The sequence below is a fragment of the Talpa europaea genome, assembly GCF_964194135.1.
Source record: "Talpa europaea genome assembly, chromosome: 7".
Lineage (NCBI taxonomy): Eukaryota > Metazoa > Chordata > Mammalia > Eulipotyphla > Talpidae > Talpa > Talpa europaea.
Window position 1 is genome coordinate 98139814 of NC_140074.1, and position 15263 is coordinate 98155076.

The following is a 15263-nucleotide window of genomic DNA, read 5'->3' on the forward strand; positions in this document are numbered from 1 at the left end:
AAAGAAACAAATGTATACATGTGAATTGCATACATCAGAGGCAGGTTCTTGGGCAGTATACCCCAACTTTATCAGGAAAAAAATGTCGTTCACTCACCACTGAGAATGATGTAAAAATCAAGCACCTGTTCTCCAAATGGGATCTATATTATTTTGGGGCAGGAGTTTGACATGGGAAAGGACTGCCCTGCCAAGGAGGATCAAGGGAATCCTAAGATGCTGGTGTGAGCAATTCAAGGTTCTGAAAGACCCAGAAGACCTGATCCCAGACTTACTTGTCAGAGAGAATGCGAACATTGTAAGTCCCGCAGAAGACATTTCTCTCCTCCATCTGCACCTGCTGGGTTTCCTGGCCTTGATATGCAGTCCACAGGTTGTAGTCAGTCTAACAAGGAATACTTGGAAATCAGACTATGGTAACTTTACCAGCGCCCCTGTGATGTGTCCCTGGCATCACTCCAGGCAAGGGTACAACATAGATTCTTCCTCTTCAGGCTGGGGCTGCTGTTACGTGGTGATGGGGCGAGGCCCGTAAGCAGGCATTAATGTAGTCCATAAATTAGAAAAGGCTGCCAAGGCCCTAATTCTTCCACCTCTTTGTATTTTTTATGTGTTCTAATGCCATGAACTTTCCATGTGCTCATAGCACAGTTGTTCTGAAAGTAAGTTCACAAAGGGTAGCGCTCACAAAATAAAGTCACAGATGCCCTTTGGCCATATCCCTGAAGTTAATGTTTTTCACATTTTATTTCACATACCTGACAGAACAAGCACTGGCATACTGCTTTAGCTCAGCAGAGAGCACCCATTATGGCCATCACCCCTCAGAAGCACTCACCTCTACCTTTCCCCAGCAGATTCCTTAAATGTTTATTCTTGCTGCTTCACATGTTCTTTGCCAAGTCCACATACTCTTTACTTATTTCTCTCTCTTACACTAGGTACATTTCTAAAATATCACACACTGACTGGGTAATCCATTTTTGTCAGGTGATTACTAACTACCTCTCTGAGGAACAAGGGTATTTTGTTATACTTAGCAAAGCAACTGACTTGAAGAGGGCAGGGCCTCAATCAACTTGTGTCTTTCTCACTGCACTGACTGAGAGACCTCTCTGAGCCTCAGTTTCTTCATCTATAAAATGAGTGAATAGATCAATTCAGAGATAAAAATAGCAGGTCGGGGCCTCCGTGATGGCTCAGGGGTTAAAGTCACAGCGCTATCAGCCACTGCAGCATAAGTTTGGTCCCCAGCCAGGGAGCTACCCACTTGGCACAGCAGAGCTCTCCTGACTCGCCCGCTGCTCCCCTCAGCAGTGTATCTCAGTAGATCCACCTGTTCTGCTCCCCACTCTGTCTCCGTGAATACTTTCACACACACTCCCGCACCTAGACTAACCCCAGTTCTTGTATGCATAAATAAATAAATATTTTTTTAAATGGTAGGTCAAATGAGATCCACAAATGTGTTTTTTTCTTTGATCCACATTTTCTTTTAAATGCCTTTAACTGATTGCCAGCATTAAGAAAAACAAGTGATTTCACGTGGTGATTCAGATTTCTGTCTTCTCCTCAAAGTTCTGGTGGTCTGGGAAGTCCATGTCCATAGTGCCCATGGTAACAGTTAGCTGGATTGGGTAACACTTGCCCCTTCCGTTGGGAGTGAATGCTGCAGTTCACGACAGTCCCATCGTCCTTACTTTCACACCAGACTCCTCCCTCATTCATGTGACCTGCTTGACCTCTCTGGGCACATAAAATGGACAGTCTCTCTGGATACAACTATTTCTCAAATTCTAATTTATACCCACAGTTTCTCTAAGAGAAGCTACAGTCAGACTACCCACGGTCAGGTATCCTTTTGGGGGCCAGTGGCATGGATTTCAAAATAGAGAAGGGAGCAGGAATTGAACAGTTTTAGGAATGACCACCATGCCTGGACATGCAGAACAGAGACCTCAGAGAATCTTCCACCTACACTTCTTCATTATTGCCCAAGATTTGGTGGGGAGATCTATGGTTAAGTAATTCTCCTTTCCCATTTTTTTTTTTAAGATTTATTTATTTATACAAGCACTGGGTACAGTCAGAAGCACAGGAGGGTGAGAGAATTCGCCAGAGCCAGAGGAGGAAGCAGAACAGAAAGAAGGATCGAAGCACACTGCTGAGGTCTGCACGCCATGTGGGACCCCCTGCCAGCGCCGAGGGACCCGGTGCTACAGAGGCTGCGGGCAGCTTCGCAGCCCAGCGCCCAACCACTGAGGCACCAGAGGAGGCCCTCCTTTCCCATTTTGCAACCAGAATGAGCTGGAAGTGAGAGGCGACAAAACTTCACTCCCTGGACAGTCTGGAGTGGCCCTGCTGGCCCCAGTCCTTGGGTCCTTCTTATTCCTGATCAGCAGGCCTCTAGATGCATTGACTGGTAGGTGTTAAGGAGAATCCTGGCTCTCCCTCATATTGCTACTGGCTCTGAGCAACCCTTTCAGTGACTTGGTGCCATGGACAGAGGGTATGGTTGGGGGATTTGAAGAATTGAACTCTGAGAGGACCACCAAATCAACTCACTCATCTAACAGATGAGGAAACTAGGCATAAAGAGAGGAAGTCTCTTGCTCAAGAATACAAAGCAAAGAACTCTGGCCTCCCCTGTCCTATATCCACATGCTATGTTCCATATCCTCCCACTTCTCATATGTCTGTGTGAGGCCTAAGTCTGGACTTCAGTGGCCAATAAAAATGTGGCATTCACAGCTACTTGCTCCAAAGGCCAGGTGGGACCCACCTTCATCCTCAGTTTCCATTTCTGATTTTTCACACGTGTGCGCTTCCCGTCATCTACCATTTTAGGAACTGGGATGGAAAGCTTGTTGGCAAAATTAGGATCTATCCCCTTTGGGTAGGATCCCTGGGGAGAAAAATAAAAACAGAAAATGCTAATGTTGGTTGCTGCTCTCCAAGAGGAGGGGCAAAGTAGGAAAGATGGGTGAATTCTGATTAAGAGGCACCTGCACGCCTATGTTTACAGCAGCACTATTTACAATAGCTAAGCTATGGAAACAACCCAAATGCCCAAAAATAGATGACTGGATCAAGAAGATGTGGTACATTTACACCATGGAATGTTACTCAGCAATCAAAAAAGATAAACACACGCAGTTTGCAGCAACATGGATGGAGCTAGAAGGGATCATGCTCAGCGAAATAAGTCAGAAAGAAAAAGAAAAATACCAGATGGTCTCACTCATAGCAGGAATTTAGAAAACCTAAATAAGAGACCAGGAAAAAGACTAATCAATACAAAGTAAAAATCAAAATCAACAAGCAACTGTAAACCAGAGACACACTACTGGGGAGGGGGGCGGGGAGGGAGCAGCGGGGAAAAGAAGGACTAGAGTCAAAATAAGGGGGGAAGTGCAATTGTATGGGGAATATAACCAAAATGAAAATGCATACATTGTGCAAAGATGAAAAAAGATATAAGAATTATATAAAATAAAATATTAAAAAAAAAGAAAGGCCAGTTAGGCCAGTAGTGTGTGCAGACTGGTTTAAGGAGAATAGTAAATACTCTGCTCTTAGAGGAAGACCAGCTAGGGATGGCAAGCAGTCTCCAGCTCTCCAGAGCATGGCCTGCCTCACAGTCTTGCTTCTCCTCATTTTTGGTCATCTATCTCTGCTAGCAAATATCCAAGCTACCAGGAAATCATTTTTTAGGGTTAGACTCCAGGCAAGAATCACAAGTAAAAATGCCAGAGATGATAACTATTGGGGGGAAATTGCATTTTAACCTAAAGCATAGTATGTGGTTGTGTAAATATCTCTACACCATATGAAGTTGATTCTGAAACAGATGCGCAGTTTTTTTATTGCATAGATAATAACTCACTTTGAAAAATAAAAACCCCATTTGATGAGGTTCTCTTCCTGAGAAGTTTCTACACATCTTGTTCTTGTTAGATGCACTGACAATGGGGGAGTAAATGGTGAGTAATGGGAAGTGAAGACAAAAAGGAATTGACTGTGAAGCCTATGAGGCAGCAAAGGAGGAGGAGGAGGCCAGTTACAGGCCTGCTGACTAGACTGCAAGCCCTGAGTCAGGTTAGTCTCAACAGAGAAATGAGGCTGATCTCTAGACGATCCCCTCCCAGACAGAAAGTACCTGCATGAAGGTAATCTGGTTCTGAATGAAGTTACGCATCAGCAAGTCCATCTTGACCTGCTGTGCCAGTGCAGCCCAGTGCTGGCTCACAGAGGCACATCTGTTCAGGCTGCTTTTATCCAACATGCCTGAAAAAAAAAAGCCGGACCTGAGAACGTCAGAACTTGGATGTGATGGGAGGTCTTGTAAGAAATCCCCCAGTCCACCCCAGCATACTTAGAATATACTTGGAGAGATGGATGGGCAGGAAACGTATGAAGTCCCGGTATTTGCTGACCCCAGAAAAAAGGACTGTGACAGCATCCAGGTCAACCAACAGATTTGGGTGGGCATCCCCTGCCTTGACTTTGTACGCTTTTCCGGCAGGCAGCCTATTCATTTTGGAAATACATTGGAGTGAATTCTTCCATGGTTCCTCTAGAGTGAAGCCAGAGAAAGGTATATTGGAGGGTTGTTTCCAGGCCAATTGCAACCCCTTGCCAAAAGCATTCCCACAACATAAAACTTATCAGAGCCTACCCATAGGCCATTGGATTTCTTCTACCAAAATAAATATAGAATTTTTCAACCAAACACACAATATCTGTATCTATAATATCAAAACCTGCCCTACCCACTCTGGTGAAGTGGCACTGTGTCCGGAATTCCCTTTGAATTACCCCTTCAATGGGCCTCCCTGGTGGCACAAGGGATTAAGACATAACCTATGAAGCTGTCCACAGCCACTGCAGCATGAGATTGATCTCCGGCCAGGGAGCTACCCTGTCTCACCCGCTGATCCCTCAGCAGTGTATTTCAATCAATCTGCCTGTTCTGTTCCCCACTCTGTCTCTGGTGTATCCTCTCACCGCCCCCCCCCCCACCTCTGGCCTGTACCCCAGTTCTTGTATACATAAATAAATAAATCTTAAAAATAAATAGATAGATAGATAGATAGATAAATTACCCCTTCATGAAAAATTTTAAACAATTTTTAAAGGGGAATCGAATGAAACAGATTGGTAATTATTAGAGTTGAGTGATGGTTATGTCAGTGGTTATTATACTAGTGTATTTACTTTTGGAATTTAAAATTTTCCACGTAAAAAACTGTTTTAGAATTTATGCTTTGTGTCCCATCTATGTCTTGCTTCAAAAAACAATTTGTGAAGAACTTGGAGTCAGGCCCAAATTCCCCCATAATTTTGTTTCCTCCAGAAGACAGAATCCAATGTGACATACTTAGCCTCTGTGGGGCGCCAGAGCTCAGGGGTTAGGTGAAGGGTGGTAGCTGGCAGCTAGGAACAGAGGGACAGTTTAAAAGAAGCCCTGAATAATTTACATTCTGGTCTCTATTTTCAGACATCTCTTGGAGGCACCAGGAAGAGGCGAAAACCTGGACTTTAGGGTGATACTGATTAATTTTAATCCTTGCTCCTCCCATTATCAGACGTGGGATTAAATGAGGGAATAAATCCCATAGAGCCTAACACATTGCTGGTGCCAAACAAAAGGTAGTTCCCCAAATCTGCCATCCCCAGATACTATGGTCTGGCCATCTCCTGCAGCAACACTGGGACTTGCTGATGTCCTATATATTGGCTTTCTTAGTACAAGCTGACTTACCAGTATCAGGTCGTTCTCCCCCAATATTTCTAAACAAGTTTTCTTTTCCTGAAATGGTGGACAAAGGGAAGGATGTTGGGCTGGTTCTGGCTGCAAAGTTAGATGAGTGCTCAAACTTGGGGTTGGGGTATTTCTCTGGAAAGAAAAGCATATCATTGCAGACTTGCTCATCTCCTGAGGAAAAGAAAAAAAAAGACCAAGATAATTCTGCTTTTTTAAGCAGCTGTGTAGAGAAAAAAAAAAAGGAGAGATTATTTTATTTCCATTTGCTTCTTTTAAATCTACACAAAATGGACCAGATCAGTTATGTCTGTTTTTCTCTGGGGCTCTGATCATCTATGCAAAAATCACAGAAAGCCTCCTGTTGAGTTTTTCCCCCCACAACCATCCTTTCTACCCCCTGCTCCTTTCCCGCCTGCCTCCCTTTTAACCTGAAAGCCTTCACAATGCATACTGATATTCACAAGTTTTTCAAGTGTTTTACATTATCAGATCATCTGCTATGTAAATGTCCCACGTTTGTTTATATCATTCTAACACACGTTGCTTCACATAATACTCTCAGATGCCCTCCATTTTTTTTAAATGGCTGCATTTCATCCTTTCTTGTGGCTGTATAGTATTCCATGGCTGTATAGTATTCCATACCACCTCTTCTTGGTCCAGTTGTCCACCAATGGAACTTTAGGCTACCTCCATGTCCTAGGTATTATAAATAATGCTGCTAGGTATTATATTATAATGCTGCTAGGTATTATAATAATGTGAATATTATGGGACATGTGGGTTTATGTGTTAATGGTTGCAGAGTCTGCTCAGGAATGGGCTTTATGGATATGTCCATTCTAGTTTTTGAAGGTAAATCCAGATCGTCTTCCATAATATTATATTTGACCAGCTTACATTCCACCAACAGTGTAATAGGGCTCCTCTTCCTCCTCATCCTCTCCACTAGTTGTTGGAGGTTGTTTTAATATGGGCCACTCTCAGAGACATGAGATAGTATCTCGCTGTGGTTATAACCTGTATCTCTCATTCAAAGTGACAATGAACATTTTTTTCATATGTCTTTTGGCCTTCAGATATACTCTTTGGTGACTTGTTCATATTCCCTGCCCACTTGTTGTTGTTGTTGAATTGTGTATGTTTTTCACGTCTTGGGTATTAATCCCCTCACTTATTTAGGGTGTTAAATTATATCCTATTCTATGGGGTGTCTTTTTATTTGTCTTTATTTTGTTTCACTATATGGAAGGTTTTCAATTTGAGGGAATCCCAATTGTTTGGCTTTTAATTCCCTTATATCACTTAACTCATAGAATATATTGCCAATATTTTCTTCTATGTATTTCACTCTTGTAAAATTAAAGATTTATATCTAAATCTTTAATCCCATCGGAGTTTATTTTTGTAACTAGGGCTGGCAAGTGATCTAACTTCACTCTTTTATGTGTGACATTCCAATTTCCCCAGCACCATTTATTAAAGAGACTGTCCTTTCCCCATTTTATGGCCTTAGCTGCTTTATCATAGATTAGATGCTGATATATAGGTGGATTTATTCATGGGCTTTTGATTCTACTCCATTGATCCATGTATCTATGGGATTTAGCCCCTCATTTAATCCCACAATACCATATTGTTTTTATTACTGTGGTTTATAGTAACATTTGAAGTCATGTAATATGATACCTCCATGTCTCTCCTTCCTGCTCAGAGCTGTTTTTACAATTCGAGGACTTTTGTGGTTCCATTTAAATTACAATATTTTTCTTTCCGCTTCTTTGAAAATTATTCCTGATGTTTTGATATGGAGTGTGTTAAATTAATATATCGTTTTAAACTGGATAGTCATTTTGATTATATTGATTCTCCCCATATCCTTCCATACCCTTTATGTCACTAAGTCCTTTCATAACATACTGTAGTTCTCATTGGATAGGTTATTTACCTCCTTAGGCTAAATCCAAGATATTTAATTCTTTTTGAAGTAATTGTAGTTGGATTTATTTTCATAATTTCTATTGCTTCTTGTTTGTTGTTTGTCTATAAAAAGACTATGGATTTCTTCGTACACTGACTTTGTACCCTGCATTTTGCCGTATTCACTTATTACGTCTAATAACTTTTTGATAGAATCTATAAGCTTTTCGATATATAATACTGTGTCATCTACAAATAGTGATAGTATCAGTTCTTCTTATCCAACTTAGATTCCCTTTATTTCCTGTGTTTACTGCTGGCTCTAGTACGCTAATACTCTAATCTCTAATACTAAGGTAAACAAGTGGAGACAAAGGGCATCTTTGTCTTTTTCCTGTGTTTAAGGGGAAAGCTTTAAGTGGAAAGCTTTCAGTTTTTCATCATTAAGTATTATATTGACTGTTAGTTTATGATCTATGACCTTCACTATATTGAGATAGGTTCCTTCTATTCCCATATTGTTTAGTTTTATCATAAATGGGTGCTGAATCTTATCAAATGCTTCCTCTGCTTTTATTCATATTATCATATGATTTTTATCTTTACTTTTGTTGGAATGATGCATTATATTAATTGATTTACATATATCGAACCATCTTTTTATTCCTGAAATGAATCCCATTTGATCATGTTGTATAATCTTTATGATATACTGTTGAATTTGATTTGCTAGTATTTTATTGAAGATTTTTGCATTTATGTTCATAAGGGAAACTAGTCTATAATTTCCTTTTCTTGTACTATCTTTAATTTCAATATTAGGACAATGTTGGCATCATAAAATGTATTAAGGAGGATACCTTTTGGTATTTTTAAAATCAATTTGAACAAGATGGGCATTAATTCTACATTAAAAATTTGATAAAATTGGGCCTCCCTGGTAGCACAAGAGATTAAGCACTACACTATGAAGCAATCCGCAGCCCCTGCAGCACGAGTTCGATCCCTGGCCGGCCAGGGAGCAACCCACGTGGCAAGATGGACCTCTCCTGACTTGCCCGCTGCTCCCCTCAGCAGTGTATTTCAGTCAGTCTGCTTTGTTCCCCTCTCTGTCTCTGGTGAATCCTCTCACCCCCCACATCTCTGGCCTGTACGCCAGCTCTTTTATGCATAAATAAATAAAGCTTTAAAAAAAATTGAAAAAATTCATTTTGTAAAGCCATCTGGTCTTGGATTTTTGTTTTTTGGAAGATGTTTATTACTGTTTCTATTTCCAAGCATATCATCAGTTTGTTCATTTCATTTGTTTCTCCCTGGGTTAGTATTGTCAGACTATATTAACCTAGAAATGTGTCCATCTCTTCATGGTTAGCAAACGTATTGGCATATAGTTGTGCATAGAAATCTCTTAAGAGCTTTTGTATTTCTATGCTTTCTGTGATGATATCTCTTTCATTTGTGACTGTTTATCAGTGCTTTCTTGCTTCTTTTTTGTAGTTTAGCTAGAGGTTTATCTATTTTGTTTAATCTTCTCAAAAAATCAACTCTTAGTTTAACTGATTCTTTTGTAGTCTTTTTGATCTCTATTTTGCTTATTTCTGCTTATTTCTGCTCTTATTTTATTATTTCCTTCCTTCTACTAACTTTTGTTTGTTCCACTTTTTCAAGTTGCTTTAGGTATGGCATTAAAATGTTTATTTGGGATTTTTCTTGCTTCTTTATGTGTCATCTATTGCAATTATCTTCCCACTTAAGAATGTTTTTGCTGCATCCCATAGATTCTGGTAGCTTCTAATCATTTTCATTCATTTCAATGTATTGTCTAATTTCTGCTTTGATTTCCTCTTTTATCCAATAGCTATTAAGCAGCATGTTGTTTAATATCAATGTATTCATAGTCTTCTATTTTTTTTCCTTATAGTTGATATCTAACTTTTGTCATTATTACAGAGAGAGAATACTGGGTATAATTTCAACCTTTGTGTGGTTTTTTGACAATTGACTTATGTTCCAAGATGTGGTATATTGTGGAAAATGTTCCATGCACACTTGAAATAATGTGTATGCATCAGTTTTGGGGTAGAGTGTTCTATAAATGTGTGCTATATCTGTTTGGTCTAACTTTCACTTGAGATTATTTCCTTATTTATTCCTTGCCTTGTTTTGCCATCAGTTGTTGTAAGTGGAGTATTAAAATCCCCTAGTATTATTGGTCGTTATCAATATCTCTCTTACATTCTGTTATTGTTTTATTATCACAGTGCTCCATCATTTCGTACATATGTTTATTTATGTGTTATTCCTTCTTATTGTATTAGACCCTTAATCATAAAATAGTGTCCCTATCTGTCTCCTGTTACTGTTCTTATAAGAAGGCTATTTTATCAGATATAAGTACAGTTGTTCCTGGTCTTTTGGGTTTTTTTTGTTGTTGTTGTTTTGGTAGTCATTTGCTTGTATGTCTTCCAGCCTTTAACTCTAAATTTATGTTTCTCTTTATTGGTAAGATGGGCTTCTTGTAAACAACAGTGACTGAACTTTTTTTTTTTTTAATCCATTCAGTCACTTATATCTTCACTGGTGAATTCAAGCCATTTATTTTTAAGATGATTGTAGAGACATAAGTGCTCATTGCTATTTTGTTAGCAGACAAACAATTGACAATTGTTTGGTTTTTGTTTGTCTTTTCATTTTTATTTTTTGAGAACGAATTGTTATGTTTTGATTACATTCCATTGTCTCATGTGTGCCATTACTCCTATTAATTTTTGTTTGAAGGTTTTACTGAGGTTAATAATATGATGGGGTATTTGTGTGCCCATTGGGCAGTCTGGTTTCTGACTTGTTCTGATAGGCCACGTAATAACTCCCCTCCACCTTCATGTTGAGTGATTTAGGTATTTGTTGCCTCGATATTTATTGGTCTGTTGCTGTATAATTACCCCTTTAAATTTCTTTCATGTGCATCTTAGTGTTGATAAATCACTTTAGATTTCCTTTTACATGAAGCGCCTTACTTTTTGTTCCATCTTGAATGTTAATCTTAGTAGGTAAAGGATAGAGGGCTGGAAATTTTTTCTTTAAGTATTGCAAATATCTCCTCCCAGTCCCCTTGTGCTTGTAGTGTTTCTACTGAAAAGTCTACCATCTCATTGGTGTTCCTTTATAGGTTACTCATTTTTCCCTTGATTTTTTAATATTTTGTCCCTGACATTGCTTTTCAACAGCTTCTTGAAATGTGTCCTGATGTGTGTATGTCTGGTATTATTTTGTTGGGAAATTTTTTTGCCCTCTTGGATCACAACATCTGATTTGTTTTCCAGATTGAGATGATTTTCAGCAGTTATTTCTTTAAATAAGTTTTCTATGCCTTTCTCTTCTCCTTCTGGGACCCCCATGATACAAATATTATTTCTCTTTAAGTTGTTTCAAGGGGCGCTTACACTCTTTTCATTTATCTTATTCTTTTTTTTCCTACATTGTACTGTCTGTGATCTACAACGCGCAAGTGGGCTTTTGAGCTCATTCATTCTCTCCATTGCTTCTGTTTGTCTTCTATTGAGGCCCTCAATTATATTTTTAAAATCAACAATAGCATTTTTAGTACCATTATTTCTAATCATAGCTGTCTCATATTTTTTTTTATCTTTATTCTCTTGTTTTATGTCCTCTGTTGTTTCTTTGAGTTCCGTAAGTGTGGTCAGAACTGTTACCTAGAGCTCATCTTCTGTCATGTTATACAATTCTGTGGGGCTGGAGCTCCTCTGAGGGTTTTTTGATTGGCTTTGTTTTGCTCCAGGATTCGTGGTGTGCTCTTTGCATTCTTTTGGGTTTTTTTATGGATTTTAATAAGAATAGATTTTCAGACTGTTGTCTTTGCACCTTTTGAAGTAATCTGAGGACTAGTACTGACAAAGGCTAGTAGGTATAACAAAGGATCGGGGTAGTAGGGTACCAAAGGATCACCTCCAGTAAACTTCATACTGTGCTTTGGGTGCCAGTTGTGTGGCATGGATTCACAGTGACCCTGCCTCCTCCGGGCCAGCTCCTCAGTCTCAGTTTCTCTGACAGTCTCATGTTCACTTCCACTCCAGGCTATTTTTAAGCACTAGATGTGGCATAGTTGATATCAGGTCACAGGTCAGGAGTTGTTCTCTTTTCTTTTCCAGCACAGAACTGTATCCTGGAGTGACTGCTCCTGTTACTGACAGGGGCTTGAACTCTAGTTTGTTCAAGCAGTCCTTTGTTTTGGTTTTAGCCCTGGACCTTGGGGTGGCAGGGGTTTTGTATAACTCAGCCTTGGGGCAAGTGTTGCCTGTTCTCTGAGGAGATCCAGGTGCTCTGACTTTCTCCCTTTTGATTCAGGCTTAAGTCAATAATCCTCACTCTGCACCCCCACCCCACAACTCTCCAACAACATATCCTCTGTCCTGGGTGGCAAGATGTGCACCCCTTGGGTTTCAGTGCTGGATTTCAAGAGTCACTGACAAATCAACAACTGTATGGGGCTCTGCACAGAAGTTATCCCTCCCTCTTATGGGTTGTACTGCCCAATTTTTACTATAAACAAAGTTCACTTACAGTTTTTCCTACCCCTTTCCTCTGGACCATTGCTCCTATTGTGTGCTACAGTCATTCACTGTTCCCTCAGGGGGTTTTGGTTTGGGGTTTGGTTTTGGCTTTGGTACTGCAATCTAGTTGTGAGTATCTGAAGGAGATGAGCCTGGCATCTTCACTCTGCCACCATCTTTTCAGAACTCCCCCCGAGGGGTTTTTTGCCAGCCCACTTAAAATGTGACATTTATTAGAGCTCTATATATTAGAGAGTAAGAGAGCTATAGGCAGGAGGTAGAATATGACTGCTCTTCTAAAACTCTTGCTCAATTGCCTTCAATGATATGAATAACCATATCTAGGTCAAATTAGAAACCATAACTTTTGTTAATTGAGATACCACTAATGTTCAATAACATACGTTTCAGGTGTACAGCCTTATAACGCCACAAATGTACCATTCCACACTCATTAGCAAAGGTCTAGTTACCATTCACCATACAATTGCCTCCCCTTTGCCTGTTCCTCCCTCCACCCCTTAACCTTACCTTCTGGTAACCATTATTTTGTTATCAGAATCTATGGGTTTGTTTTTGTTTTGTTTTGTTCATTTGCTTTGTTTCCTTATATTCCTCATATGAGTGAAATCAAACAGTATTTGTTTCTCTCTTTGTGATTTACTTCACTTAGCATAACACCTCAAGTTTCAACCATATTATCTACGTTCATTGCAGCATTTTTCACAATAGCCAAGATGTAGGAAGAACTTAAGTGTCCATCAAGGGAAGATTGTATAATATTTTAACTTTTTAAGAGACTTTCTCCTAGGATAAGAGGAAGCTTGCCACACTTGTAACTGGACTTACACAACTTCAATATAAGTAGCTGATTCCTATGATGGGTGATGAAGTTCAGAATACTGCATGTGTGTGTATAAGTAAGGCCTACTGTGTTCTGCCCTCCCCTGTACCCTTTTCAGGAGGGCTAGAGGGGGAAACCTGGTTTTCAATTTTCCTGCTGGGTAACCTGTACCAAGTCACCCAGATTCCCTGAATTTTGGTTTCCTCGTCTATAAAATTAAGGAGTTGGAATAGTTAATCTCTAAACTAATGTACAGGATTCTCTGATTTTCTTTTCACTGCTTTTTCATTCCAGATTATCATTCTTTTACTTGCCTGACACACCAATGAGACAAATGTGGCCTATCAATTTCTCCCTATACCATCTAATTTTAAAATTCCTGTGGATTCCATTAGTCTATCACCACATATCAGGTGGCATGGATATTTGGTATTCCCCACTTTTAAGAACTCCTGAAACTCCTCCCTCTGACAGCTTTTCCCTGATCTTCTCCCACCCTTACCCCAGCCCCAGCAAACCTGTGCTTCTTATACCATCTACTCCTGGTCCCCTCTGTAATCTCCAATCTTGCCTCCTCTCTGGTTTGTTTTGTTTCCTGATGCAGCTGAACAGATATTACCAAGATCCTCTCACTGTATGAAAGACCAATGGCTCTGAAAGTGGTGTCTCCAGACCAGCAACATCAGCGTCAGCTGGGAATTTGTTAAAAATGCAGAATCTTGCCTTTTTCAAACCTGATGAGTCACAAGCTCTGTGAGAGGCGCCCAGTCATCTGGGCTCCCAGGATTCTGAGACAAGCTAAAGTTTGAAAACTACTGCCCTAGATATTTTCTGGCCCTTTTGCTGATCTCTGGCTTTGGAGAAACTCAACTTCAAGGTTGACTTTACGTGCAAGCAAGGAATACACGGTGGAATGAATTTTAAAAAGGCCCAAGGTTTTGACCATTTGGCCTGGTTTCTGTTCAGTGCAAGCTGAAGGGCAAAGCTATTCAGTAGCTTCTCCCTTACATCTGTGCCAAGCCAAGTTCAATCTCTAAACTACTTATGGAGGAACCACACCAGCATTAAGTAGTAGTCACAGAGCAGCCATTTCTGTGCCTAAGGGATGTAGAAATCCATTTTAAATGCTTGACATTAAAGGTACTTCCTTCTGCATTTGTCATTTGATAATTTTCTAGAAGGAAGTCATATTCAACAATTTCTCCTTTGGTAAACAAGATCGGGTGTCAGGACAAAGACCTCTATCCAACACACTGAAAAATGCCCGCCAGTCTAAGCTTGTCCACACCTCTCATTCCTTTATAGGCTACTGAAGTCTCGCTTCCTATCTTTAGGGGCCCTCTGGTCGCTCTCTACCTGTGGTCTTGTTTACCTGCAATGTTGTTCCGCTCTCTCAGACACAGGATTCTGATGACATTGGCAGCAGTGAGCAGTAATTTGGGGTTGCACATCTGCAGCAGCAAAAGTGTGTAATGAGCTTTAGTTCGGTGGGTGCTCTTCCCAAACCAGTACAAAATCTCCTTCATCTTCTCTTCCACTGTTTTATCCAACATTTGGTTCAAGGAAGACTTCACAACTTTCCCCTCCTTTTTGCTGAAGATGATCCGAGAACGGCTGTAGATGAAGTCCTTCGCCTGTGTGGGCTGAAGAATATTTTGAAAGTAGTGTAACAAATACAAGCTATCTAACTGCATCAGGACGCTAACCAAAAACCTCCTTTGTGATCTCTCACTGATCCGTCGAAACCACTCTTTAGTAGAGAAGATCTTCCAAGCCAAGATACAAGTTTCACACTTGCGGCACACAGGGACAGAATCATTTGCCTTCTCACAACGAAAATTGGGGGCACTCCTGAGCCTCAAGTCCAGGTTTTCCATGATCTTGAGATGACCAGTTCATTTTATCCTTGCCCGTTGTCGACCCCACCAAACACCAGAGGAACAGGAAAAGCTGATAAATATCCCAATTGAGACTTTTCTGTTATAAACATCTCCCAAAGTGAAAATAAACAGCTGTGATGGATGGAAAGCTTATCTCTCCAGAAACTGCCGGTAGAAGACTGGCTTTTTGTACTGACCTCCTAGGAAACATGGCTTTACCGTAAATCTCCTAAACTTAACACTTCATGTGAAGGCAGTTGCTGTATATCCTGAAAGAGCAG

At 40.2% G+C, this 15263-nt stretch overlaps 1 protein-coding gene across 1 annotated transcript in view; it reads right to left on the bottom strand.

Moving 5' to 3' along the window:
* The window catches only part of FBXW10B (F-box and WD repeat domain containing 10B), a gene marked incomplete at both ends in the record, with an annotated part of 35066 nt that extends 20087 nt beyond the window's left edge, over positions 1–14979 (bottom strand). Inside the window, 6 exons of the mRNA XM_084237923.1 lie at positions 276–385; positions 2783–2905; positions 4160–4287; positions 4376–4576; positions 5765–5938; positions 14475–14979. Coding sequence (XP_084094049.1) covers positions 276–385; positions 2783–2905; positions 4160–4287; positions 4376–4576; positions 5765–5938; positions 14475–14979 — 1241 coding nt within the window. The remainder of the gene's footprint in view (positions 1–275; positions 386–2782; positions 2906–4159; positions 4288–4375; positions 4577–5764; positions 5939–14474) is intronic.
* Between the last annotated feature and the right edge of the window lie 284 nt (positions 14980–15263).